We start from the raw sequence: 25,407 nt of genomic DNA, 5'->3' as shown, positions 1-25,407 counted from the left end.
AGTAATGTAAACAGTAAGCAGAACCTACCATAACAATTTTAAAAATTTATAGAGCTATAAATAGTAGTAAATAGTAATACTGCCCTCATGAAATAGGCACATATGTTTCTGGCTTAGACAAAGGTCTTAACATTTGTAAAGGCAAGTAAGTATGAGTGAATTTTGGTGGAATGCATTAAAGGAAATGTCAACCGTTTTGACTGTTTTGCCATTGCTGCTGAGGTTCCAAGTCCAGGGGTGGCACTGAGCCGATGATTGCCTGCAACTCTGAAAATCCTGTCTGCGTTTAGATGGTAACACTGATTATAAACGTTTTTGTCTATTCTTACACACTGTGCAAAACTCTTCTCTCATTTGATGCTGTTTCAGTAAATCATCTGGCTGTCTGAATTGCCCAATGCAGTGACCCTCAGGTCCTTGTTAAGAAAAACCAACCACCATGGGGCTGGCCCCGTGGCCGAGTGGTTAAGTTCACGTGCTCTGCTGCAGGCTGCCCAGTGTTTTGTTGGTTCGAATCCTGGGCGCGGACATGGCACTGCTCATCAGACCACGCTGAGGCAGCGTCTCACATGCCACAACTAGAAGGACCCACAACGAAGAATATACAACTATGTACTGGGGGGCTTTGGGGAGAAAAAGGAAAAAAATAAAATCTATAAAAAAAAAAAAACTGTTTAAAAAAAAAAAGAAAGAAAAAGAAAAATCAACCGCGGGCCAGTGCTGTGGCCGAGTGGTTAAGTTGGCGCGCTCCACTTTGGTGGCCCAGGGTTTTGCCGGTTTGGATCCTGGGTGTGGACATGGCACCGCTCATCAAGCCATGCTGAGGCAGTGTCCCACATGCCACAACTAGAAGGACCCACAACTAAAAATACACAACTATGTACCAGGGGGCTTTGGGGAGAAAAAGAAAAAAATAAAATATTTAAAAAAAAAGAAAAATCAACCAAATTCAGCCTCAGCTAGCACAGTATGACTCTTTCTGCTTTCATCAAATGCTTTTTTAAAAAATGTATTTAAAAAGATTTTTTAAATTGCGGTAAAATACACTTATGGAATATGAGAAAGATAACACAAAGACTCAGGGGTTGTTTTGTGGGCCTCAGGCACATGACATAAAATGTACCATCTTAACCATTTTTAGGTTCACTAGTGTTGAGTACATTCATAGTGTTGTACAACCAATCTCCAGAACTCTCTTCATCTTGCAGAACTGAAACTCTAGACCCATGAAACAGCAAATCCCAATTTTCTCCTTCTCTAACCCCTGGCAACCACTATTCTACTTTCTCTATGAATTTGACTGGTCTGGGTATGTCAGATAAGTGGAATCATACAGTATTGGTCTTTTTGTGACTGGCTTATTTCACGTAGCTATGTCCTGGGGTTCATCCATGTTGTCATGTGTGTCAGAATTTCCTTCCTTTTTAGGGCTGAATAATAAGTATATGCCACATTTTGCTTATCCATTCATCTATTGATGGCAACTTCCGTTGCTTCTACCTTTTGACTGTTGTGAATGTGCTGCTATGAATATGGTTGTACAGATATTTCTTTGAGTCCCTGCTTTCAATTCTTTTGGGTATATACTCAGAAGTGGAATTGTTGGGTCATGTGGTTATTCTATTTTTAATTCTTTGAGGAACTGCCATACTGTTTTCTATAGCAGCCGCACCATTTTATGCTCCTAACAACAGTGCACAAGGTTTCCCATTCCTCCACGTCCTCGCCAACAATGGTTATTTTCTGCTTTTTTGATAGTAGCCTTCCTAATGGGTATGAAGTGGTATCTCCTTGTGGTTTTGATTCACATTTCTCTAAGGGTTAGTAAGGTGAAACTTTTCATGTGTTTGTTGGCCATTTGTGTATCTTCTTTGGAGAGACATCTATTCAATTCCTTTGCCCATTTTTGAATTGGGTTGTTTTTGTTGTTGTTGTTAAGTTGTAGGAGTCCTTTATATATTCTGGATATTAACCTCTTATGAGATACATGATGTGCGCATGTTTTCTCCCATTTCATACACTGCCTTTTCACTCTGTGGATTGTATTCTGTGATGTATAGAAGTTTTAAATTTTGATGTAGTCCAACTTATTTTATTTTTATTTTTTTAAAGATTTTTTTTTTTATTTTTTCCTTTTTCTCCCCAAAGCCCCCCGGTACATAGTTGTATATTCTTTGTTGTGGGTCCTTCTAGTTGTGGCATGTGGGACGCTGCCTCAGCGTGGTTTGATGAGTACTGCCATGTCCGCACCCAGGATTCAAACCAACGAAACACTGGACCGCCTGCAGCGGAGTGCGTGAACTTAACCACTTGGTCACGGGGCCAGCCCCAGTCCAACTTATTTTAACTTTTATTGCCTGTGCTTTTGGTGTCATATTCAAGAAATCATTGCCAAATTCAATATCATGAAGGTTTTCCCCTATGTTTTCTTCTGAGAGTTTTATAGTTTTTGCGCTTACATTTAGGTCTTTGATCCATTTTGAGTTACTATTTGCATATGGTGTAAAGTAAGGGTCCAACTCTATTCTTTTGTTTATGGATATCCAGTTTTCCCAGCAACATTTATTGAAAAGACTCTCCTTTCCCCGTGGAATGGTCTCGGCACCCTTGTCAAAGATTATTTGACTTGGGGCAGGCCTGATGGTGCAGCGGTTAAGTGTGCACATTCTGCTTTGGTGGCCCGGGATTCGCTGGTTCGGATCCCAGGTGCGGACATGGCACCTCTTGGCAAGCCATGCTGTGGTAGGCATTCCACATATAAAGTAGAGGAAGATGGGCACGGATGTTAGCTCAGGGCCAGTCTTCCTCAGCAAAAAGAGGAGGATTGGCAGCAGTTAGCTCAGGGCTAATCTTCCTCAAAAAAAAAAAAAAAAAAGATTATTTGACCCTATATGTGAGGGTTTATTTCTGGGCTCTATTCCATTCATCCCTATGTTTGTCTTTATGCCAGTGTCACAGTGTTTGGATTACTGTAGTTTGATGATAAGTTTTGAAATTAGGGAAGTGTGAGACCTCTAACTTGGTTCTTTTTCCAGATTAGTTTGGCTATTTGGAGTCCATTGAGATTCCATCTGAATTTTAGGATGAATTTTTCTATTTCTGGAAGAAAAAACACTTGAGATTTTGATAGGGATTGCATTAAATCTGAAGATACACTTTGAGTAGCATTGGCATCTTTAACAATATTTTTTTTTTTTGAGGAAGATTAGCCCTGAGCTAACTGCTGCCAATCCTCCTCTTTTTTTAAATTTTTGCTGAGGAACACTGTCCCTGAGCTAACATCTGTGCCCATCCTCCTCTGCTTTCTATATGTGGGATGCCTGCCACAGTATGGCTTGCCAAGCAGTGCCATGTCTGCACCCGGGATCTGAACCTGCAAACCCTGGGCCACCGAATCGGAACATGTGAACTTAACCACTGTGCCACTGGGCTGGCCCCGACATCTTAACAATATTGATTGTTCCAATCCATGAACATGGGATGCCTTTCCATTTATTTGAATCAGTGCTATTTTAATACACTTAGAAGCAAAATTTAACCTTTTATACTTTATGGTTAGTTCTCTGTTGAGGACACTATTGTAAGGGAACAGAAAAATGGCTAATTTAATAATAGATGATCCAAAATAGTATCTATATTTGACTTTTAAAAAGATGCGTTATCTTGGGGCCGGCCTGGTGGTTTTCCAATAAATAGTCCCTTAAAATGCCCTCATAGCAACACCCCCTCCCCTGATCTAGGATCCAGGCAAGGACCGTGCATTTTATTTGGCTGATACATCTTATCTGCTTTAATCTAGAATAATCTCACTCTTCCTTTTTGTCTTTATTGACATTGACATTTTTAATGAGTCCAAGCCAGTTTCTTGTAGCATGTCCTATTTTCTGGTTCCTATATATAGATTTGGGTCAAACATTTTTGGTAAGACTCCTACCTGTGTGGTTGAGCGTTTCACACTGCGTCACATCAGGAGGCCTGTGGTGTCTGTTGGTCCCGTTGTTCACGTTGCTAAATTCAGTCATCACTTGGTTAAGGTGTTGTCCTCCAGGTCTATCTATTCTAAGGTTACTTTTTCTTCTTTGTAAATAAAAGTAGTCCTTTGGGGGGACAATGTAAGACTGTGTATATTCTGTTTCCCAAAATCCTTTCACTCAGTGGTTTGATGGTTCTTACTGAATCAATTATTACATTGGTGGTTGCAAAACGGTAATTTTCTAATTCTCTCATTTCTTCTGCATTTATTACCTGTTATATTTCTGTAAAGAAGAGCTTTCGTTTCTCTCCAGTGATGTATCTTTATATAAATACACACATATAAAAATTATGATTACATACTGGTACCTCCAACCACAGGATTCTTCCTTACCTTCCTCATCCTACAGTGAGAACTCTGATTATCAATAACATTGATATATTAGTTTGAACCATATGAAATTGCTTTTTTCTATATCAAAAGTAGTCTAATAACAACAGTTTTATGTAGTTCAACTAATATTTACTCATTTGCTGTGCTGACACTATTACCCAAAACAAACCCACTACATAAAATTTGTAGATCTTATGGTACAGTTACAGTGTGCTGTTCAGAAGTTGTTTGAATGAATTCTTTTTTGCTGTCTGATTATACTGTCAATTTCTACTTTTTTAGTGTGGTCAAAGAAAACACAGTGGTTTTTTTTTTTAGTTTATTAATTTTGTTTCTTCTTGTTTGATGTTATACTTTACTTTTTTTTGGTGAGGAAGAGTGGCCCTGAGCTAACATCTGTTACCAATCTTCCCTTTTTTCCCCCGCAAAGCCCCACTATATAGTTACATATCCTAGTTGTAAGTTGTTTTAGTTCTCTATGTGGGATGCTGCCATGGCATCTCTTGATGAGTGGTGTAGGTCCATGCCCAGGATCCGAACTGGCAAACCCTGGGCCACTGAAGCAGAGTGCACGAACTTAACCACTACCCTACTGGGCCAGCCCCTAACACAGTAGTATTAATTGAGGTCTAAGCAATATTGTGATTGTGTGAAGTATGAGAAGAAAGTGAACTGCAGTGTGTTTCGTCCATTTTAAGCGCCTCTTATGTTTCTTTTTTCTGCAGAGATACCCTGGGAAAATGCTTCTTCCTACGCGTGGAAATTACTCTCCGAGGAGCTACCTATAGGATCTCATTTAGTGACACGGATCAGTTACCCCCTCCCTTCCGAATTGACAACTTCTCTAAGGTACCAAGTGGAGTTGAGAGCCTGTTTGGCTGTTTCATATACGGGAAGGTGGAGTATATATTGCTCTTAAAATAATGATACATTTTAGACTTGGGTTTAAAAGAAGCTATACAGGGGTCTCTGTAGCTGGACAACCCTAGAAATCCTTACCATTAGGAGATGGTTTCTGCTGGTTATTTATTTATTTTTTTTGGTGAGGAAGATTGTCCCTGAGCTAACATCTGTGCCAGTCTTCCTCTATTTTGTATGTGGGATGCCGCTACAACATGGCTTGATGAGCTGTGCACAGGTCTGCACCTGAGAACCGAGCCCTCAAACCCTGGGCCACTGAAGCTGAGTGTGTGAACCCAACCACTATGCCACCAGGCCGGCCCCCTCTCCTGGTTATTTTGGTTGCTGGGCAGCCTTGTCCAGAAGTGACTTTTCAGCCCACAAAACTTATTTTGACTAGATTATTTGTTTGATGTGGTGCCCTTTGTAGACATTCCATACAAACAGAGAGAGGGAGCAGACTGTCCAATGACAGTGGGAATGCACAGTTCTACTGTTGCTTAGTATTTTTATAAATCTTCCAAATAAGCCAAAATGTAAATCATTAGATTTATTTTAAATTCTGCTTTTGAATAACATCTTAAAATATGTGACTTTCTGTAGCCGAATTCCAAAATTTCCTTTCCTTTCTGGTTCAAAGTGTATCACAGAGGGTGAGGGTAGAACAGATGCCATTGAAAGGATGGAATTGGTTTCCCTAGGTATTTAGCATGGCAAGGCTTCTTAAAGCACTTTTCCCAACAGGCCGTAGCCCATAATGGTGGGCTTTTTGCAATTTGGAAGATGATTAGAAAGGCATTTGAAGAGGCGAGACGATGAACCTCCCTTGTGCTTATAGCATGTAGGGTTTGTTTGGGAAGGATCTGGAATTTAAACCTAGGAAGCAGTGAATAGCTTTCCAGTAACATCACTCTGAACGAAAGTCCTCTCTCCTCTCTGCCATCACTGTAGGTCCCGGTCGTCTTTACTCAGCATGGGGTGGCTGAACCCAGGCTCCGAACTGAAGTGAAGCCCATGACTTCATTGGATTATGCCTGGGACGAACCTACACTGCCACCTTTTATCACTCTGACTGTGAAAGGGGCAGGTTCCTCTGAGATCAGCTGCAACATGAATGATTTCCAGGATAACCGACAGCTTTATTATGAAAATTTCATTTACATTGCTGCTACATATACATTCTCTGGGTAATTCTGGGTTAAATTGCTTTTCTTATAAAGCAGAAGGTTCTAATTATTAACTGGTTTTAAATTTTAAGCATTTCTCAGGAGGCCGAAGGATGAAGGAAGATTCCTTCTATTCTTTACCAAATCCTAGGCTCAAAGTGTATTTTGAGAGGTCTTTAGTCTAAACTCTTGTCTACTGGCTAGATTAAAATTTATCCAAAGAGGCAAGACTCTGGTCTTTTTGAGGCTCTCTCCAGTAATCTGTTCTAGGATTTAACAACTGGATAAGGTGTTGTTCTTATAGTATCTTAAATTCCTCTTGCTCAAAGATGGTGTTTTTTTATATATTTTTAAACTTCTTGCTGCTATTTTTCAGTTTGGTTTACCCCTTTCCTCGTTTGAAACTGACTAATCTTCATCATAATTCTTCAGATCACCATTCTGACTCCCCCCTCACTGAGAATACTGATTAAGCAGACACTTAAGGGTATATCTTAATGGGCACCTAAAGCCAAGCAACGTAGCTTAACTTGGCAGTAATTCCAGTTGCCTTAGAATGTAATCCTCACTGTTGTCTGACTGTTGTGTTTAGAAACCTCAGGTGAAGAGCAGCCAGCTTATTCTACTTCTGTGTTAGACTGGTATATAGATTTGCACATGGACGTTCAAAACATTGGGGTTTAAAAAGTAGTCATCCCACCAACATGTGAACACAGTTTATTGTTTCTGTGCTGGTTACGGGGCCAATTTTAAGGTTTATCCGTGAAGAAACAGGGAAAATAGCTGAATCTTTAGCATTACAAATGTAAATCGCTTGATGAACTGGATATTTAAAGTCATATTCCTTCCTGAAATGTTCTGAATAACGTTGCTTATGAATGATATTTTTGTATGTGGTTGAGGCCCACAAGGTAAACTCTGGGTGTGTGCGTTCTCTCTCATCTGCCTGCAGTCCGGATTTCTCTGGTAATGAACTGAATGGACATCTTTGCTTAGCGGAGCCGTTCCCTCTTCCTAGTTCTCTTTGTTAATGATTGTGCTGGGATATTTATCTTGTTAGAATTCAGTCAGTCGTGTTTGTTTCTTTTGAAAGATTATGGTCCTCAACAGAGTGACATGATTAAGGTTTTAGTGCCTGAAAGGCTAGTTCTTAATCTGGTTGCTAATCATGTTTTTCTCTTATGTTCTTATGTTAAATTCCAATACCTACTAAGCTCTTTAACTGAGGAGTCCTGGTGGAGGATTATGAGTTTAATGGGTTGAACAGACTGGAGCAGAGGACGGGAGAAGCTCCTGGGAATCCTGGTGTGCTGAGAGGTTGAACTGTCTTTCGGAATGTATTAGATCCTATTTCTTGCATTTTTGGAGAGAACTAGTGATGGGGAAGAAGACTAGTTTTGTTTTTGTTGTTTTGTATTTTAAATTGAGGTAAAATTCACATAACATAATATTAACCATTTTATTTCATTTTATTTTTTTAAGATTTTTTTAATTTTTTCTATTTTTTATTTTTTCCTTCTTCTCCCTCAAGCCCCCCAGTGCATAGTTGTGTATTTTAGTTGTGGGTTCTTCTAGTTGTGGCATGTGGGACGCCGCCTCAGCGTGGCCTGATGAGCTGTGCCATGTTGGCGCCCAGGATCTGAACTGGTGAAACCCTGGGCCGCCAAAGTGGAGCGTGTGAGCTTAACCACTCGGCCACGGGCCGGCCCCCAAATTAACCATTTTAAAGTGAACAGTTGGGTGGCATTTAGTACATCCATGATGTTGTGCGACTATGTCCGTCTAGTTCCACTAATTTCCATCACCCCAAAAAGGAACTCCAAACCCGTTAAGTACTAACTCCCCACTGCCCTCTTCTCCCAGCCCCTGGCGACTGCCAGTCTGCTTCCTGTCTCTATGGACTTACCTATTCCAGATATTTCCATAAATTGAATCATAGAATATGTGGCCTTTTGTGTCTGGCTTCTTCCACTTAGCATAATGTTTTCAAGGTTCATCCACATTGTGGCGTGTATCAGTACTTCATTCCTACTCTGGCTGAGTAATATTCCATCGTATGTGATTAAGCACCACATTTTGTTTATCCATTCATCCATCGATGGACATTTGTGTGGTTTCTACCTTTTGGCTATTGTGAACAGTGCTGCTATCCACATTCATGTGTTTGTTTAAGTACTTGTTTTTAATTCTTTTGTTTCTATACCTGGGAATGGAATTGCTGAGTCTATGGTAATTCTATGTTTAACTTTTTAAGGAACTGCTCTACTCTTTTCCTCAGCAGCTAAATCATTTTACATTCCCACAGGTAATGTACAGGGGTTCCAGTTTCTACACATCCTCAGGAACACTTATTTTCTGTTTTGTTTTCTTTTTATTGTAGCCGTCCTACTGGATGTGTAGTGGCATCTCATTGTTTTAATTTGCATTTTTTAAATAACTAATGATGTTGAGGATCTTTTCATGTACTTTTTGGCCATTTGTATATCTTCTTTGGAGAAATGTCTGTTCAAATCCTTTACCCATTTTACTCCATTCTTTTTTCCTTTTCTGCGTTTTCTCCCCAAATCCCCCCAGCACATAGTTGTAATTTTAGTTGTGGGTCCTTCCAGCTGTGGCATGTGGGACGCCGCCCCAATGTGGCCCAATGAGCAGTGCCATGTCCATGCCCAGGATCCCAACCAGCGAAACCCTAGGCTGCTGAGTGGAGGGCTCGAACCCAACCACTCAGCCACGGGGCTGGCTCCCCTTCACCCATTTTTAAATATGAGTTTTTGCCTTTTTATTGTTGAACTTTTGAGAGTTTCTTATATAATATTGATACAAATATCATATCATATATATGGCTTGCAAATATTTTCTCCCATTCTATGGATTGTCTTTACTTTCTTGATGGTGTCCTTTGGAGGACAAAAGTTTTTAATTTTGTTGAAATCTAATTTATCTATTTTTGGGGGGGGGTCACTTATGCTTTTGGTGTCGTGAAAACTAGTTTTTAACTCTGAATTTATCACTCCCTTTTTTGATGATAGAGATTAGTGGAAACAGGAGAATAATCTAAATAAAACCTCATCTAAACACTCTGAAGTGTAGCTCGGCTGCAGCATTCCATAAAGCTTAGGATTCTTAAGCCACAGAGAAACACAACACGATTGAGAAGGCTTTGTTTCTTTTCATCCTAAAGGGACTTCTGATTTCTTGCCAAGACTTGGGGATGCAATGATGCTGATCTGCTTATCAAAGAGTAGAACAAATTCTCGGACCCTTGGAATGTCTGGCTTAGTGGGGTTTTTTTGTTTGTTTTTCCTCTGAAGATATATAGTCACCCTTTTATGCCTGAATTTTAAGCTACTAAAATTATCAGGAGAGGGGAAATATCAGAGTATGTCCTCTGACAATGAATGTCAGGAAAATACCACAACCTTGGTCTTTCTGCTATTGAGTCAGACTTTTTCTTCTGTGATTTAAAGAAACTTCTCTTCTTTCTAATAGAGGTTTTAGGCATTTGCTTATGAGTACCTGAGTGCATATGTCAGTATACAGCTGTACGAGTATGTGTGTGTCTACACATTATTGTTAACATTCTAGCTTACAGGAGGGGACAGGAAGGCCTGTGGCTTCCAACAAGGCCGTTACCTGTGCGGAGCTCGTCTTGGACGTCTCACCAAAGACACAAAGAGTCATTTTAAAGAAAAAGGTAAGAGTGCTTGGAATTTGGAGACTTTTAGTGCTCGGGTCGTCTAGTGCGAGCTGTCCTCCAGCTGAGGAAATGGAGACCTGGGCTGCACCACCTGCTCGGGTGGGACCTCGGCGGTGTGACCGCTCCAGTCCGTGCCCTTCCCGCTGTCCTGGGACGGCTGCCCCAGGGTTTCCAAGCCCTTCTCGTCTTCAAGACCTTTTTGGAGAACTTAGTTCTTGAATTTATTTTTTTTCAAATTTGTGATCTGTCATTTTTATTGCTCTATTTTTCTGTTGCAACACTCCTCTAATCTGCTTTTCCCTAAAATGAATGAAAAAATTATCCAACTGAAGTTTTTTTCCCTTTTTATGCTGACATTCTTTTCAAGTCGGGTTAGGGAAATGTTCATGCTAATAGACCTAGGTACAAACCGTAAGACAGTAAAATTTAGCCAGAAGTATTATTACGAGTGCCAGGACTGCTAGTAAACAGTTCCCACTTCCAAATGAAAGATGTTTGAGGACACAGGGCTGTGGACGCTCCTCTGAGAGCAGCGAGACCACCAACTGTGATTATTTGAAACACACTCACCTGAGGGGTGTGTTCCTGAAGGTTTCTCATAATGTAAAGGACGTAATCACAAATAACTCTGATGGAGGATGTCTGCTTACCACCTCAGTGGCCCTAATGCTGGCAAAGTATGGCTTTCGTCACATAAAGTGCTATCATGTGAGGCAAGAATCAAGCTCATGCATGATTCATTTGGCTTTAAGGTTATACAACTCTTAGCACATTTTTAATTGAGGGGGGAGATTTAAATTACTTCAAATTTTTCACATCAAATGAAACTTTAATACATGTGTTTTTAATTCAGTTTTATATATATATTTTTTTAAAGATTTTATTTTTTTTCCTTTTTCTCCCCAAAGCCCCCCGGTACATAGTTGTATATTCTTCGTTGTGGGTCCTTCTAGTTGTGGCATGTGGGACGCTGCCTCAGCGTGGTCTGATGAGCAGTGCCATGTCCGCGCCCAGGATCCGAACCAACAAAACACGGGGCCGCCTGCAGCGGAGCGCGCGAACTCAACCACTCGGCCACGGGGCCAGCCCCTCAGTTTTATATTTTTTAAGAGCTTTATTGAGATATAGTTCATATACCATACTAATCGCCTATTTGAAATAGACAGTTCACTGGTTTTTAGCGTATCCACAGATACGTGTAGCCATCACTACACTCGGTTTTAGAGAGTTTATCACCTCAAGAAGAAACCCTGTGTCCGTTAGCTGCCACCCACACGAGCCCCTGAGCCCCGAGCCCTGAGGGATCGCTGATGCACATTCTCTCTGTGCGCTTCCCTGTGCTGGACTCTCGCATGAGTGGTCTTGTGTGAGTGGCGTCTTTCACTTAGCCCGGTGTTTTTAAGGTTCGTCCCTCTGTCAATCTTAGGATTGATAATATTTCTCCATGTGTTTTTATATTGCATCAGTTTAAATTTGCTTAAAATGTTACCACACTCTTTTATATAAGGCTGTGCTTATGTGTGAGATGCATTTTAGAAGTGAAATTTGGGACTGGTGATGACTAAAGAGACCATGAGGCACAGTAATTGAAAGTAAACAATTTTTGGAGCATTTATTGGGAATTTTGAAAAAGAAAATTTTGAAAAGCAATAATTTAAAAACAAAAGAAGGGGGCCAGTCCGGTGGTGCAGTGGTTAAGTGTACACGTTCCGCTTTGGTGGCCCGGGGTTCGCCGGTTCGGATCCCGGGTGCGGACATGGCACCACATGGCAGGCCATGCTGAGGCAGGCATCCCACATATAAAGTAGAGGAAGATGGGCATGGATGTTAGCTCAGGGCCAGTCTTCCTCAGCAAAAAGAGGAGGATTGGCAGCAGTTAGCTCAGGGCTAATCTTCCTCAAAAAAAAAGTAAATAAAAAATAAAAAAATAAAAATAAAAACAAAAAAAGCAACTCTGACGGAAGGCAAGCAAATTGAAAAAAGAAATGGAAGAGCCTTCAGAAATGATATTGTTGGATGACGTTCAAAGAATTTTCAAGTTGATGAGGATATTAGGGTGTATGAAAACCAACTCAGGAGGAAGATGATTTATCAAGTGGGATAGGATCATCAGGTGTGGTCAGTAAAACATGAATAATAAAGATATGTATAGTTCCAAGCGCTAGGTTGACTGTTAAGCAGACAAAAACAGCTATTTTTTATAAAGTAACAAAAACATGTTAAGTAAGATTTTATAACTTATACATTTTCACAGTTGTTATTTCACTTGATAACGATGAAACTGGTAAATAGAAGGTAGATGATCAGTGAGTTGCATTCACATTTAAAACAAAGTTCTGTGAATTGGCATCAGGAGATGGACCTGTGCTCTTTAACTGGAAACCAAGAATAGAATGTTTGACGTCTTAGGTTTTTGTTTGTTTGGGTTTTTTTCTTTTTATTTTGAAAGAGTCTCAAATTTACAGAAAAGTTGGCAGAAATTCTATGGAAGTGACGCTGTGATTTTGATTTGTCCTTTTGCCGGTGATGTTGACTTTAGCACCTGAGTAAGTTGGTGTCTGCCACCCTCTCCACTGTGAAGTGAAGCTTCTCTTTTCCTCCGTGTTTAATAAACATTTCGTAGAGAGGTGCTTTGAGACTATGCAAATATCCTGTTCCTCATCAAATTTTCTATGTGTAAATGTATGTATGTATATGTATGTATTAGCTTGGACTTCCATAACAAAATACTATGGGCTGGATGACTTCAACAAGGGGAATTTCTTTCTTTTTTCGCATTAGTTTATTTATTTTTTTTAATTAAAACAAATTTTTTTTTTTTGAGGAAGATTAGCCCTGAGCTAACTGCTGCCAATCCTCCTCTTTTTGCTGAGGAAGACTGGCCCTGAGCTAACATCCATGCCCATCTTCTTCCACTTTGTATGTGGGACGCCTACCACAGCATGGCTTTTTGCCAAGCAGTGCCATGTCCACACCCGGGATCTGTCCTGGCGAACCCCGGGCTGCCGAGAAGCGGAACATGCAAACTTAGCCAACTTAATCGCTGCGCCCCGGGCCAGCCCCGGGAATTTGTTTCTCACTGTTCTGGAGCTGGGAGATGCACGATCAGGGTGCTGGCTGATTTGACTCCCTAGTAAGGGCCCTCTTCCTGGCTTGTAAACCTCCGCCTGCTCACCGTCCTCACATGGCAGAGAGAGAGTGGGGCCAGTGAGGGAGAAAGCAAGCTCTTTGGTGTCTCTTCTTATAAGGACACTAATCCGAATAGGAGAGCCCCACCCTCACTCTCTCATCTAAGCATAATTATCTCCCGAAGGCCCCGTTTCCACATACTATCCCGATGTGGGTTACGTCTTCACAGGAATTGGGGGGCACAGCTCAGTGCACAGCATTATGGATGTCACTGTGGGTTCCTGTGTTATTTGGGGATTTATCTGTTACTGTCAGTATTTATTTTTATGCTCAATTCTCATATTTGGCCAGTGGGAGCTCCTTTAACCTTCTGTGTCCTTTTGACATGTGCCCCTCATTCCTGCAGCACTTCCTTACTTTCTGACACAGCAAGTTATTCTGGGCTCATCTCTTACCTTCCCTGCAGCTTTCCTGGAACTTGCCACTTCTTCAAGGAGCCCTAATCCCTTTTATCAGAGAAACTTACGATTTGTATGCTAGGTGCACTTGTTGCTCTTACGGTGTCGCTGTTTCCAGGCTCTCAGGGGACAGAGCTAGGGATTTTATGTGTGCATGACGTGTGTGTGCATACATACACGTATGTAATACACAGACATGCATATACATGTGCATACGCGTGTCATATGTTTATTTCCATAGTGTGCGTATTTCTAAGTCTATCTGTATATATTAAAAATCAACAGTTCAGGGGCCGGCCCTGTGGCCGAGTGGTTCAGTTCGCGCGCTCCGCTGCAGGCGGCCCCGTGTTTCGTTGGTTCGAATCCTGGGCGCGGACATGGCACTGCTCATCAGACCACGCTGAGGAAGCGTCCCACATGCCACAACTAGAAGAACCCACAACGAAGAATATACAACTATGTACCGGGGAGCTTTGAGGAGAAAAAGGAAATCTTAAGAAAAAAAAAAAAATCAACAGTTCACACTATTTCCAATTCTAGTCCAGCATCTCAAAGGTCATTCTAATTTTCTCCCTTTTCATATATATGTGACTCCCTTGTCCAGCACTAAGAATATATTTATTAATTTGATCAATTCCCCTGAATGTAACCCGTCTTCTATCACCACAGTTGTGTCCCTGCTCCCCATGTTGACACACCCTGTACCTGGCTTGGGCTCTGATCTCCACCTGCTGAGCAGCTGCCCCTCCAGCCCCCACCCCTCGCAGGAGTGCCCCCTTCACTTCTCTTCCTCTTTGAGAACCCACACTAAGCTGCCCTCCCCAACTTGGTATAGATCGATTGTCAGCCATCTTGGGCTTCAACACCCCACTGTGGGGCTGGGCCACCACAACCCACCCCCAACACACAAACACACACTCACACACGCACACTCTCACACAGCCCCCATGGACTTCTGCCCTCCTCACTCTCATCTAAAGGTCTTAGGACTAAATTGTGAGGGAAGAGGGGCAGGGAACTGGAAGGAGAGTGGTACAGCTCAGATTTTTAAGTGGAAATTTTGGTAGTTTCCGACTCTGATGAGTCTGTCCATGTGGGTAGGCAGTAGAGGAATCCATGTTTGAAAACTTGATTTCACCTGGGCATCTGTGCTTTGGTTCCCAGTCTGGAACATCTGCAGGATGATTGAGATGCTTTTCCATGTGGTTTTGGTACTATGGATGGATATATCCTCTTACTGTGAACAGAGATGTCAGCATGTGGGGACCACAGGTGAAGTTTCTTCTCCCTTTACAGATGCAGGAGGCAGGGGGCAGGCAGTCGAGAGAGCATTGTAGCTTTCTAGGTTTGAGTTCTGGCTTTGTCACTTAAAGATGTATGATATCTGCTATGTCACCGTTGTCACTGAGCCTTGTTTTCCTGCTGGTCTCCCAGGTTTGTAAGAAGAGTCACTTAAGATAATGTACATAAAGTGCTATGTAAAAAGTTGTAATCATAGTGACGTAGCAAACATCTATGGAGGCCATACCCTGTGCTGAGCACGTGCTGAGTGCCTTGTATTTGTTACACTGATACAAGAACCCTAAGAGGTAGCTTCATTTCCCCCCCGACAGATCAGGAAACAAAGGCTCTGAGAGATTTAGTAGCTTGTCTCAGGTCACTCAGCTAGTAAATGGTGCAGCTGGGTTTCAAATCCTAGGGTTTGACTCCAGCATCCATATTACTTTGTTAGTTTTTACTTTAAATATAATGCAGAAGCTGTCCTTCCAACTCAGGGGCAGCATGTGGATAAGTGTGCGGTACCCAGAAGTGTCTGGAGAAGCTCCCTCCTGGTGAGAGGGGATGTGGTCCTGACAGGTCGAGCTAAAGTATGCTCTCCCATAGAAAGAGTGTTCTAAATGGTTAGGTGTTACTGGAATGGAACTTGAAGGGTTGTGTTAGAAAAGCAGTGTAGCACAGCAGTTAAGCAGGTCGGCTCTGGAATCAGGCAGCAGAGAGTCAAATCTTCACTCTGCCACCTGCTAGTTGTGTGACTACGGGGAAATTTCTTCATCTCACTAAGTCTTAACTTCCTCATCTGTGACAAGAGATAATAATAGTATACACCTCATTCGGTTTTTTTGAGTATTAAGTGAGTTACCACATATAAATCCCATGGGTCAGTGGTGGCACATAGTAAATTCTCAATAAATGTTATTATTTTATTTTATTATTGTTACTTCTTGTATATAATGGATTATATCTACTCTCATGGATTTACCTGCAAGTCCAAATACTATTTATAAAATATTCCTGAGGAGAAAATATATTTAGAGTTAACAGCAGTCAACTTAGTATACCTTTGAACACAGTCAACTTAATAATTGAATACAATCAACTTGTAAATTGGAAACCATCAATATAGTATGCTTCCGTTATAAACATGGGAGAGGAGAAGCCCTCTGGTAGGTTCTGGTTGTCTGCCAGTAGTGAGGATTGCCGAAGACAAAATACTGCAAATATCACATATAATTCATGTAATTCGTTTAACTGGATCACTCTTTAAGGTGTGGGTGCCGAGAGTCACCATCTGGAACAGCAGTTGTCGTGGCTAGCTAGTGGAAGAGATTAGACTGAACCTCGACTGACTAGCTTGCTCAGAAAATATTAAGTATATGAAAAGAATAAATTTTTTGGGGGGGGGAAGGTCAGCCCTGAGCTAACATCTGCTGCCAATCCTCCTCTTTTTGCTGAGGAAGACTGGCCCTGAGCTAACATCCATGCCCATCTTCCTCTACTTTATATGTGGGACGCCTACCACAGCATGGCTTGCCAAGCCGTGCCATGTCCGCACCCGGGATCCGAACTGGCGAACCCCAGGCTGCCAAAGCGGAACGTGCGCACTTAACCGCTGTGCCACCGGGCCGGACCCTGAAAAGAATACATTTTTTAAATTTACATTATTTGTAATTTTTGATTGTTTGGTTCAGGAATTTAGCATATTTTATCCTAAGTGCATCTAGGGATTGACAATAATGAAAGTTTAAGCATTTATATGATGTGGGAAAATGTCTAAGTGTCGACAGTTCCTACTTGAGAACTCGTTCAGCCCTTGTGTGAGGCTCCTGAAGCCCTTATGTGAAGCTGTGGCTATGCATGATGGCTCTTTCTGTCTCTGCGCAACAGGAGCCAGGGAAGCGTTCCCAGCTGTGGAGGATGACTGGAACGGGCATGCTGGCCCACGAGGGCTCTTCGGTGCCTCACAACCCCAATAAGCCCTCAGCAGCCCGCTCTGCCGAGGGGTCTGCCATCTTAGATATTGCTGGTCTTGCTGCGGTAACGGACAACAGGTAGTTTTCTAGGCAACTTTTCATTCAAGTTCATTGCTTTCAGATTCAGACTCAGAGGACAGCTATACCCGAAAGGGAGAGTTCCATAAATGAAGTAAGAATCTGTATTTTTATATTCATATTTTTCTTCAATAACAGAAACCTGTCACATTCCTGAATATGAATATTTTGGGGCTTCATTTTATTTTTTTAAGTTATTATGGAAATGCCCATGCAGATGTTAAAAAAATTCAAACAATAAGGATACGTAATGAAACGTGAATGTCTCTCTGACCCAAAGTTTCACCCACCTTCCTCCCTAGAAGTGAACAGTTTCTTATTTTTAATCTTTCTAAGAATTGTGTTAAATCTTTTCAAAGCAGAAATAAATTATTAAGAGAATAATCAAATCTGCTTTTATGACTAACTCCTTGGGTTCAGATGAACCCTTTATCTGTGAATAAATTATTTACCTGTGCCTTAGTTTCTCCATAAAAATCAGTGTATTTGTTTTCAGTTAATACCTTATTTACTTCTAGAATGACTTTAGATGACTTACAGGTTAAAGCCCAATGTAAAATAAAAGAATTTGGAAATAAAACAGCAAAAGAACTATTGAAAAGATTTTAAAATATGTTTAGCAGAAAGCCCTTCTCATACTGCCTCATAACTTGTCATTGTGAGGATGTAAGAACCCATATTATTATATTGTATTATGAATCTTTAAAGTCTTAATAGCACTCTATGTCCCTTTTTTGTTATTTCCATTTTGTTTTATTCTTCTTTATTCGTTGAGATACTTGCTGCCGTAGGATTCAAGCTTACTGCCCAGTAGACTTTAAGGGCAGAGGATGTTGGAAGGAAGAGGAGCAAAACCATGATTCTGATGTTGTCTTCAGGCTGGAAATATTTGCCTCAGAGGACTCACTGCATTTCCCTTTCCAGATATGAGCCACTGATGCTGAGAAAGCCTGATCGCAGGCGAAGCACCACTCAGACGTGGAATTTTCGAGAAGGAAAACTGACATGTGGGTTACATGGACTGGTGGTCCAGGTCAGTCGTTTTTGACATCCCCAGGTACAGCAAGCAGTAGTTAAACCTTCTTTGAAGCAAAGTCTTGATTAGGATATATGTGATACGTTGTTAAATGGGAAAAAATAATTATGGAGCAAATATCTATTATATCATTCCACTTTAGTTAAAGGAAAGTCAAGAAACTTTTATTGTGCATCTGTGTGTATTTACCTGGGAAGTGTTCTTGAAGGTGATATATAACAAACACATTGTGAACCCAGAGGTTCCATCCTCTTTGAGGGATAGAATTCTTTTTTGTTGGCTGGTGTTGATTTTTTCATTTGATGACAAACTACCTATGTAATTTTCAAAAAAAAGAAAGAAAAATGTTAGCTAAAAGCGTACCACTAAGTTAGATGGATGAGTTTTAGGCCTATAAAGTTAATGTAATAGCTAGGAGTCTTTTGTGAAGTGTCCTGTGAGATGGTGAGTAATCATCATGGGCTCGACATGCTCTTGATTTTGTTTATTTCTGCATTCTTAGTGGTGCCCAAATAAGCATTTAATCACTGTAGCAAATGTCAGAATGAAGATTACTGGTCACTTTCCTCTGTTGTCTACTCAGCCAGTCTACCCCGTAATAAGCAAATACATATTTGGAAAATTACCAAGAGTTTGGATTTTCTGCCCTTCTGGTTTCAGGCCAGGAATGAGACCATGGATCTGAGATGAGTGGCTAGGAAGTTGTCTCAGAGGTTTGGGCGTATAGCAGAACAACACAGGTGATTGTCTGTGCATTTCTGCCTCAGCCTGAGGTTTTACCCAGAAGGTAAAACACTAGAACATCAGGCCCTGGCTAGAGAATTCTTCCTGTGTCTGGCCTGGTGGGAACCAGTCTGTCCTTCAGTGATGGGAGATTGTTCGCCAGGGCAATGTACAAAACTGTAAGGAGCCTCTGACTGCTATTTGCTGAGATTTATTTTCTTTATCTCTGTTGCCCTGAGCTTTTTTCATCAAAGACAAGCTGCTTACTTATGTGAAGCACACATCTGGAATGGATTTGCGATTTTCAATTAGCAATACAATTCAGACTTCTACAGGCAAAAGAAGGCTTGTAGTAATTGGTGGGTTCTGTGTCTGACCCTAGCTTTACTTCTGGTTTGTTTCTAAAGCCCATGTAATTCCGATTCTCTTGGAGCATTTTCCCCTTTGTGGTGTTTGTTGTTCCCTGAATCTATTTAGTCATTTCTCTGCTTGTGAATGACCCCATAATAACAGTAGTGTTCAGCAGAGTAGAATGTGTTTTCGTTAGGGAAATAAGCTTGCTTTAATCTTATTATTCCGAATAAAGTAATTGAAAGCATTAAAACATTTTCCGACACTGCCCTTATAAGGTTGTGTGTGCACTTTCTTTCTAAACTTACAACAGTCATAAAAAGCTTTCTCCGTGTTGAAACCTGCCCTATAAACCCAGCTCAGAGTTTCCTTTTCATTACTCATCACTAAGTATTTAAAAATGAGCAAAGGAGACCTAGACACTCTAGCTGTTGTTTTCTCTAGCCCTGTAGTTGCGCTCTCACAAGCATCATCCTGTAGACTCCAGTTTACTTGGGGCACATAGCAGGAAGGTGCTTTTCTCCAAAGGCCTGAAGAACTAGGCTTAAGGTAACATTCCTAGCTCCCTATTTCGTTTTCCAAGAGACTCTGTCTTTTGCATATTTGAGTTGATTGCCCAGCCATAGGCCTGTTTAGGGAGGTTCTCAACTCTAGAATTTTCTTCTTATTGGAAGGCTGAGTGGTAGTAATAATTACCTTATTTTCAGATTGTTTCAGATTTTTAAGCAAACTTTAATGAGAATACTGAGACAAACAGGACTTTGGGTACTTTTTTTTAAAGCTTATTTTATTAGCTAGAAGTTATTACTAAACCAATATATTCTATTCATGGAATTATCTTACTCATGATTCCCTAAATTCATATAGCATAATTTCCATCTTCCCCAAGTAAGCCTACTGTTTTTCATCATCTCTAAAGGTGAAAAAATAGTAAATACTCTGCTGTGCATTGACCATGACCCTTCAAAAGAGAATTTAAATTTGGTGACTTGTTTCAAATGACATGTTAGATTGTCAAAGTCAGTGCATTTGCTTTTGCCTTTTCTTACACGTCTTTACTCTGTCCTTCAGGCCAAAGGAGGGCTTTCTGGTCTGTTTGATGGAGCTGAAGTTGTTCTTGGTCCCGACACTTCCATGGAGCTTTTGGGGCCAGTTCCACCCGAACAACAATTTATTAACCAAAAAATGAGGCCTGGTTCTGGAATGTTATCCATCCGAGTCATCCCAGATGGACCAACTAGAGCACTCCAGGTGATAATTTATAGAAGAACTGACGTGACTCTCAGTGTAGCCCCGCCTCCTGCAGTGGTCAGTCATTCAACAAATATTTATTGAAATAATTGTGCTGGACATTAGGATATGGTGTCCTCACTCATAGAACGAGGGATAAGACCCACCTCGCAAAGTCATTATAAGAATTAAAGTGTGAGTAAAATATAAGATGATATAAAAAATAAAATATTAGAATTAAAGAATATAACACCCAGAGTAGTACATATTATTGTTATCAATGTTGTCATTATATTAATGTATTAATTTAAATAATTGACATATTAATAACATTCACACCAAAAAGATACATGAGGTCCCTAATCAGACAATTAAAATGTTGTGTTATAAAAGTGGGATAGACTCTGTTATGGGGAGTATACAGAAAGGATTAGTATTCTTGGATTTGGAGACTGGAGGGGCTTCCTAAGAGAAGTAATGTTTAAAGAGATCTCAAGGTTAACCGAAAGGAGTTAGCCAATTAGAGAGGAAAGGGCAGAGGCACTGCGCGCTCATCATGGGAGTGCTCACTTACCAGTTATTTACTGAGCACCATTGGAGCCAGGCATCGTTCCACGTACTGAGCATATACCAGTGAACAAACAGATAAAATTGCCTGCCTCCTTGGAGCTTACGTTCTAGTGGGGTAGACAAACAAGAAGCAATAATTTACATAAATAAATTGTATGGTATTTGGGAAGTTGATAAGTGAAGGCCGGAGATAAAAGAGAATGACCCACTGACACATAGAATGTGTTAAGAAATAAGAGTGGAGACAGAAGCAGGGGCCAGATCATTAAAAGCCTGATACTTGCTGAAATTTTGTGGTTTTTGTACAGCAACAAGTAGTCAGGAAATGACATGATCAGAAATTTATTTTAGATCGCTCGCTCTGGCTGCAACGTGGGGAACTGAAGTGAAAGGAGACTGGAGATACAGGAAGGCCCTTTAGGACGCTCCTACAGTCATCTAGATGAGGTCGTGGTGGCCTGGTTTAGAGTAAACGGCCCTGGGCGGGCTGGACGGGTTTGGAGAGAAATGAACAGAAATGAAAGCTCATTTAGAGGCAGAGTCTGGTCCGATTGAGTGATCGATTGAATGTGGGGATGAGAGAGAGAAAGGAGTCAAGAATGGCCTTCAAGATTCTGATTTTGGCAGCTCGGAGGACGATAATCCACATCATTAAGAGACGAACACAGAGCAGACTTCTGGGGGAAATTAGTTAAGTTTTGGACTTGTTAAGTGTATGATGTCTACATGAAGATGTCTAGAAGTCAGTGTAAATATTGGTCTGAAGCTCAGGAGAGATCTGTGCTGGAGATAAGGATCTGTCAGGTCGTAGTGTAATTAGAGAGCTAAGGACAAAGGAAAGATGTTGGTATGCAGCAGTGACCTCTGAGATAGTATGCCATAATCCACGATGCCTCTTTAAAAGTATCCTTCTTGTGAGGCAGAAGTTGAACGCAGTGATCCTGAGGTCTGTGTATTTTGACTTGAGTGTAATTCTAGGTCACCTGTCGATGCCGCACCCCATAGTGTGAGGTTCTCAGGGTCTGCAGCTTCGCGTTTGCTGTCCAGACTTAAAACCAAGTTTGCCTTGGGGTCACATAAATCTCCCCTTAGCACTGGTTTGGAAACCACTAACTTCCATAGGATTCCTGGGCACAGAGTGACTTTTGACCTACACCATTGTTACGGAATGAGTTTCACTATGGAAGTGTGAGCCCTAGTAAATACAGTGTTTCATTTGACTTCAGATAACAGATTTCTCCCAACGGAAAAGTGACCGTTCATCATATGAAGTGGATGAACTTCCTGTTACTGAACAAGAGCTGCAGAAATTAAAGAATCCAGATACAGAGCAGGAATTGGAGGTAAGTTTTAAATATCTTAAGTTCATTTCTTTGATTGTCAATTTCTTTAGAATTTTGCTGTGTGATTTTCTCAGGTTAGACCTCTTTTCTTTCTGCTCTGTATGAATTCTAAATATAGGTATTGCTTCACAGTGTTTACTGTTTTCACAGCATGAATGTGTGAATGTTATAGAAATGATGGCTCAAGTGGAATCAGAATGTAACAAATGTTGCTAAAGTAAGATGACAATAAAGAAAGCTAAAGTATTTGAATTTAAAGAGGACTTAAGGTCAAGAATAAGCAAGCTAGATTTTTTTTTGGGCCCAGTTGACTCTGATATCTTCCTTCCCCTCTCCCTGTTTGGGCATTGGGAAGAAAGTGAAAAGTTTAAAAAGGAAGATGAGATGAATATGAAAAACATACTTATTTGATGTTTATTCAGTGATTTAAAAAACATCAAATTTCTGTATATAAAGCACTGTGTTGGATGTATGGAAGTTCAGTGAATAACCTATTAAGAACTTGCATCCCAAATAGGGAGAAAGATTCTCAAACAGTTACATTCCTGTAAGGAAATGCAGAATGTCATCAGTGTTCTGGTGGAGGTGTCATCATAGCGCCCTGGAGTTCTGGTTGGGGTGGTGAGTGGGCCCGGAGAGAAGGGCTTCTAGTGAGACAGCCTTTTGAGCCATCCAGGTGGGTAATACAACTCTCCTCCGAGGTTTTCACCTGCCCAGAGACACAGAGTGGCGGGATTTAAAGCTGTTTACTTCCTTGCACTCTCCTGGCTACCTTGAGCTCTGTTTTAACCTGTCAGCCTGCCATATTTTGGTTTCCTTTCAGGTGCTTGTGAAGTTAGAAGGTGGAATTGGGTTGTCCTTAATTAATAAAGTCCCAGAAGAACTGGTCTTTGCAAGTCTCACAGGAATCAATGTGCACTATACACAGCTGGCAACCAGTCATATGCTTGAACTCAGCATACAGGATGTACAGGTAAGGGGGGTGTTCAGAACTCATTAATCTCCTTGACTTCTTGCTGAACATCCAGTCAGATCCAGTGTTTGGCGTTCTAAAAACTTTAATACTTTGGCAGAAATATCATGTGGTCTTCAAAAAATCATTCTGTGAAAATAATTATTTCTACCTACATTTGTCTCACTAATTTTTCTATAGTAGAATTCTGAATATAGTAGCTAGTCCATCAGTAATTTAGATAACTTAGTCAAGGTGGCATGGAGGAAGGGGACCCGTGGTTCCCCATCTTGCCAACAGAAGAAACAATAGGAAATCATCTAACCATCATTTAGAGGAATTGAAATTTATCATGTGGAGAAGAAATAAGGGAACTGGACCAGTAACAGGGACCAGATTTACTCTCCTACGTGAAAAACCCCAAAATTCAGATGAAATGAGATAATAGTGTCAAGCCACTGGACATCGGACAGTGAAGGACAGTGACCCCCAAGAGGTGGGAAACAAAAGAGGTGAGCCCTGCAATTGCCCCAGCTTACTACCTTGAGCAACTTTCCAGGCCATGCTACTGGGCGGGGAGACTGAGACAGAGCCGAGAACTGAGAGTCACGGAGACCAAGGCATCTAGGGTTCCTAGGACTCTCTACCTGGGAGGAGAGAGCTGCACAGGAAGAAAATCAGGAGATCCCCAGAGAGGCCCAGTGAGTATTTAACAGAGGATGGATCAGTGATGTGTGTGAGGAAACTACCATCCAAACCATCTGAAAGGGCCAGAGGGACAGAGCCTACTGCTTACCCACCACTGGGAATGGTGCTTGATCCCCCCAGGCAGACTGGAAAAACCAACAATGTATGAGACACTGGGAAGAGTCCTCCAGAAAGTCTTGCCTCCATGTGAGGTATAATTAGCCCGAGGCTGAGCACTGCTCCAGACCTACCTAACAGATCATGAAAGGAAGTTCTGGAAGAACCAGTCTGTTTCCAAGTGAGTCAGCTCTATCCCTGAGCAAAGCTCAGCATTTAATGGAATACAAAATATGGAGCACCTGACAACGTGCTAGATACAAAATACAAAATATCAACACCTGACAATGTGCATGCAAAATACAAAATATCAACACCTGACAACGTGCTAGATGCTTGGCAACCTATCAGAAATTACCAGGTGTGCAAAGGGGCAGGAAAACACAACATATAATGAGGAGGGCAATCAGTCAAAACTGACCCAGAGCTAACACAGGTGTGAGAATTTTCACAGACACACATTTCAGCTGTTGTTATAGCTGTATTCTACACATTTCAAAAGTTAAGTAGAGACGTGGAAGATATAAAAAACTCAAATCAGACTTCTGGAGATTAAAATGAAATGAAAAATACAATGGATGGGATTAACAACGGATGACACAGTGCAGAAAAAAAGATTAATGAGCTTGAAGACATAGGAGTAGAAACTGTCCAAACTGAAATACATGGAGAAAAAATAATCCAGAAAAAAGAAGAGCTGGCTCAGTGGCTTAGTGGTTCAATTCGCATGCTCTGCTTTGGTGGGCCGGGATTCACAGGTTTGGATCCCAGGTGTGGACCTACACACTGCTCAGCAAGCCATGCTGTGGAGGTGACCCACACACAAAATAGAGGAAGACTGGCACAGATGTTAACTCAGCGACAGTCTTCATCAAGCACACAAAGAAGACAATATCAATGACCTATGGGACAGTTTCAAGCAACCTAATATATGAATAGTTGGAGTCCCCAAAGGAGAGGACAATGAGGACAGAAGAAATATTTGAAGAAATTTTAGCATGTGCACGCATGTACACACACAGACACACACACACACTCAGTGGAAGGAAACTACACCAAGGCACATCATAATCAAATTATTGAAAAGTAGTAATAAAGCAGCCAGAATAGAAAAGACATGTTACGTGCAAGGAACAAAGGTGAGAATGACAGCCAATTTCTCACTGGGAACAATGCAAGTAAGAAGACAGTAAGCAGCATCTTTAAAGTACCAAAGGGAAGAAACCCACTTCAACCTAGAATTCCATGCCTAGCACATACATATTTCAAAAACAAGGGAAAATAAAGATGTTTGTAGACACATAAGAGCTAAAAAAGTTTATCATCAGCAGATCTGTATGAAAAAAATTGTTA

General features: G+C 41.1%; 1 protein-coding gene across 12 annotated transcripts in view; it reads left to right on the top strand.

Annotated features, from left to right (window-relative positions):
* Positions 1 to 25,407, top strand: part of VPS13D (vacuolar protein sorting 13 homolog D) — a 245,422-nt gene that overhangs the window by 114,050 nt on the left and 105,965 nt on the right. For 11 of the 12 annotated variants that reach the window (XR_011503621.1, XR_011503620.1, XR_011503622.1 and 8 more), the window contains 8 exons: positions 5,092 to 5,215; positions 6,218 to 6,453; positions 10,018 to 10,126; positions 16,882 to 17,045; positions 17,970 to 18,078; positions 20,227 to 20,406; positions 22,182 to 22,298; positions 23,122 to 23,271. Coding sequence is in view for 8 of the 12 variants with exons in the window: in XM_070511027.1 (XP_070367128.1) it covers positions 5,092 to 5,215; positions 6,218 to 6,453; positions 10,018 to 10,126; positions 16,882 to 17,045; positions 17,970 to 18,078; positions 20,227 to 20,406; positions 22,182 to 22,298; positions 23,122 to 23,271 (1,189 nt within the window). In the remaining 4 variants the exon portion in view is untranslated. Of the gene's footprint in view, positions 1 to 5,091; positions 5,216 to 6,217; positions 6,454 to 10,017; positions 10,127 to 16,881; positions 17,046 to 17,969; positions 18,079 to 20,226; positions 20,407 to 22,181; positions 22,299 to 23,121; positions 23,272 to 25,407 lie in introns of those variants that run through there. The other variant, XM_070511031.1, reaches the window with a different exon arrangement.

The sequence above is a fragment of the Equus asinus genome, chromosome 5 (assembly GCF_041296235.1).
Source record: "Equus asinus isolate D_3611 breed Donkey chromosome 5, EquAss-T2T_v2, whole genome shotgun sequence".
NCBI classification, from domain to species: Eukaryota; Metazoa; Chordata; class Mammalia; order Perissodactyla; family Equidae; genus Equus; species Equus asinus.
Note: the sequence above shows the minus strand (reverse complement) of the source record. Positions and strands in the feature narration are given on the sequence as shown.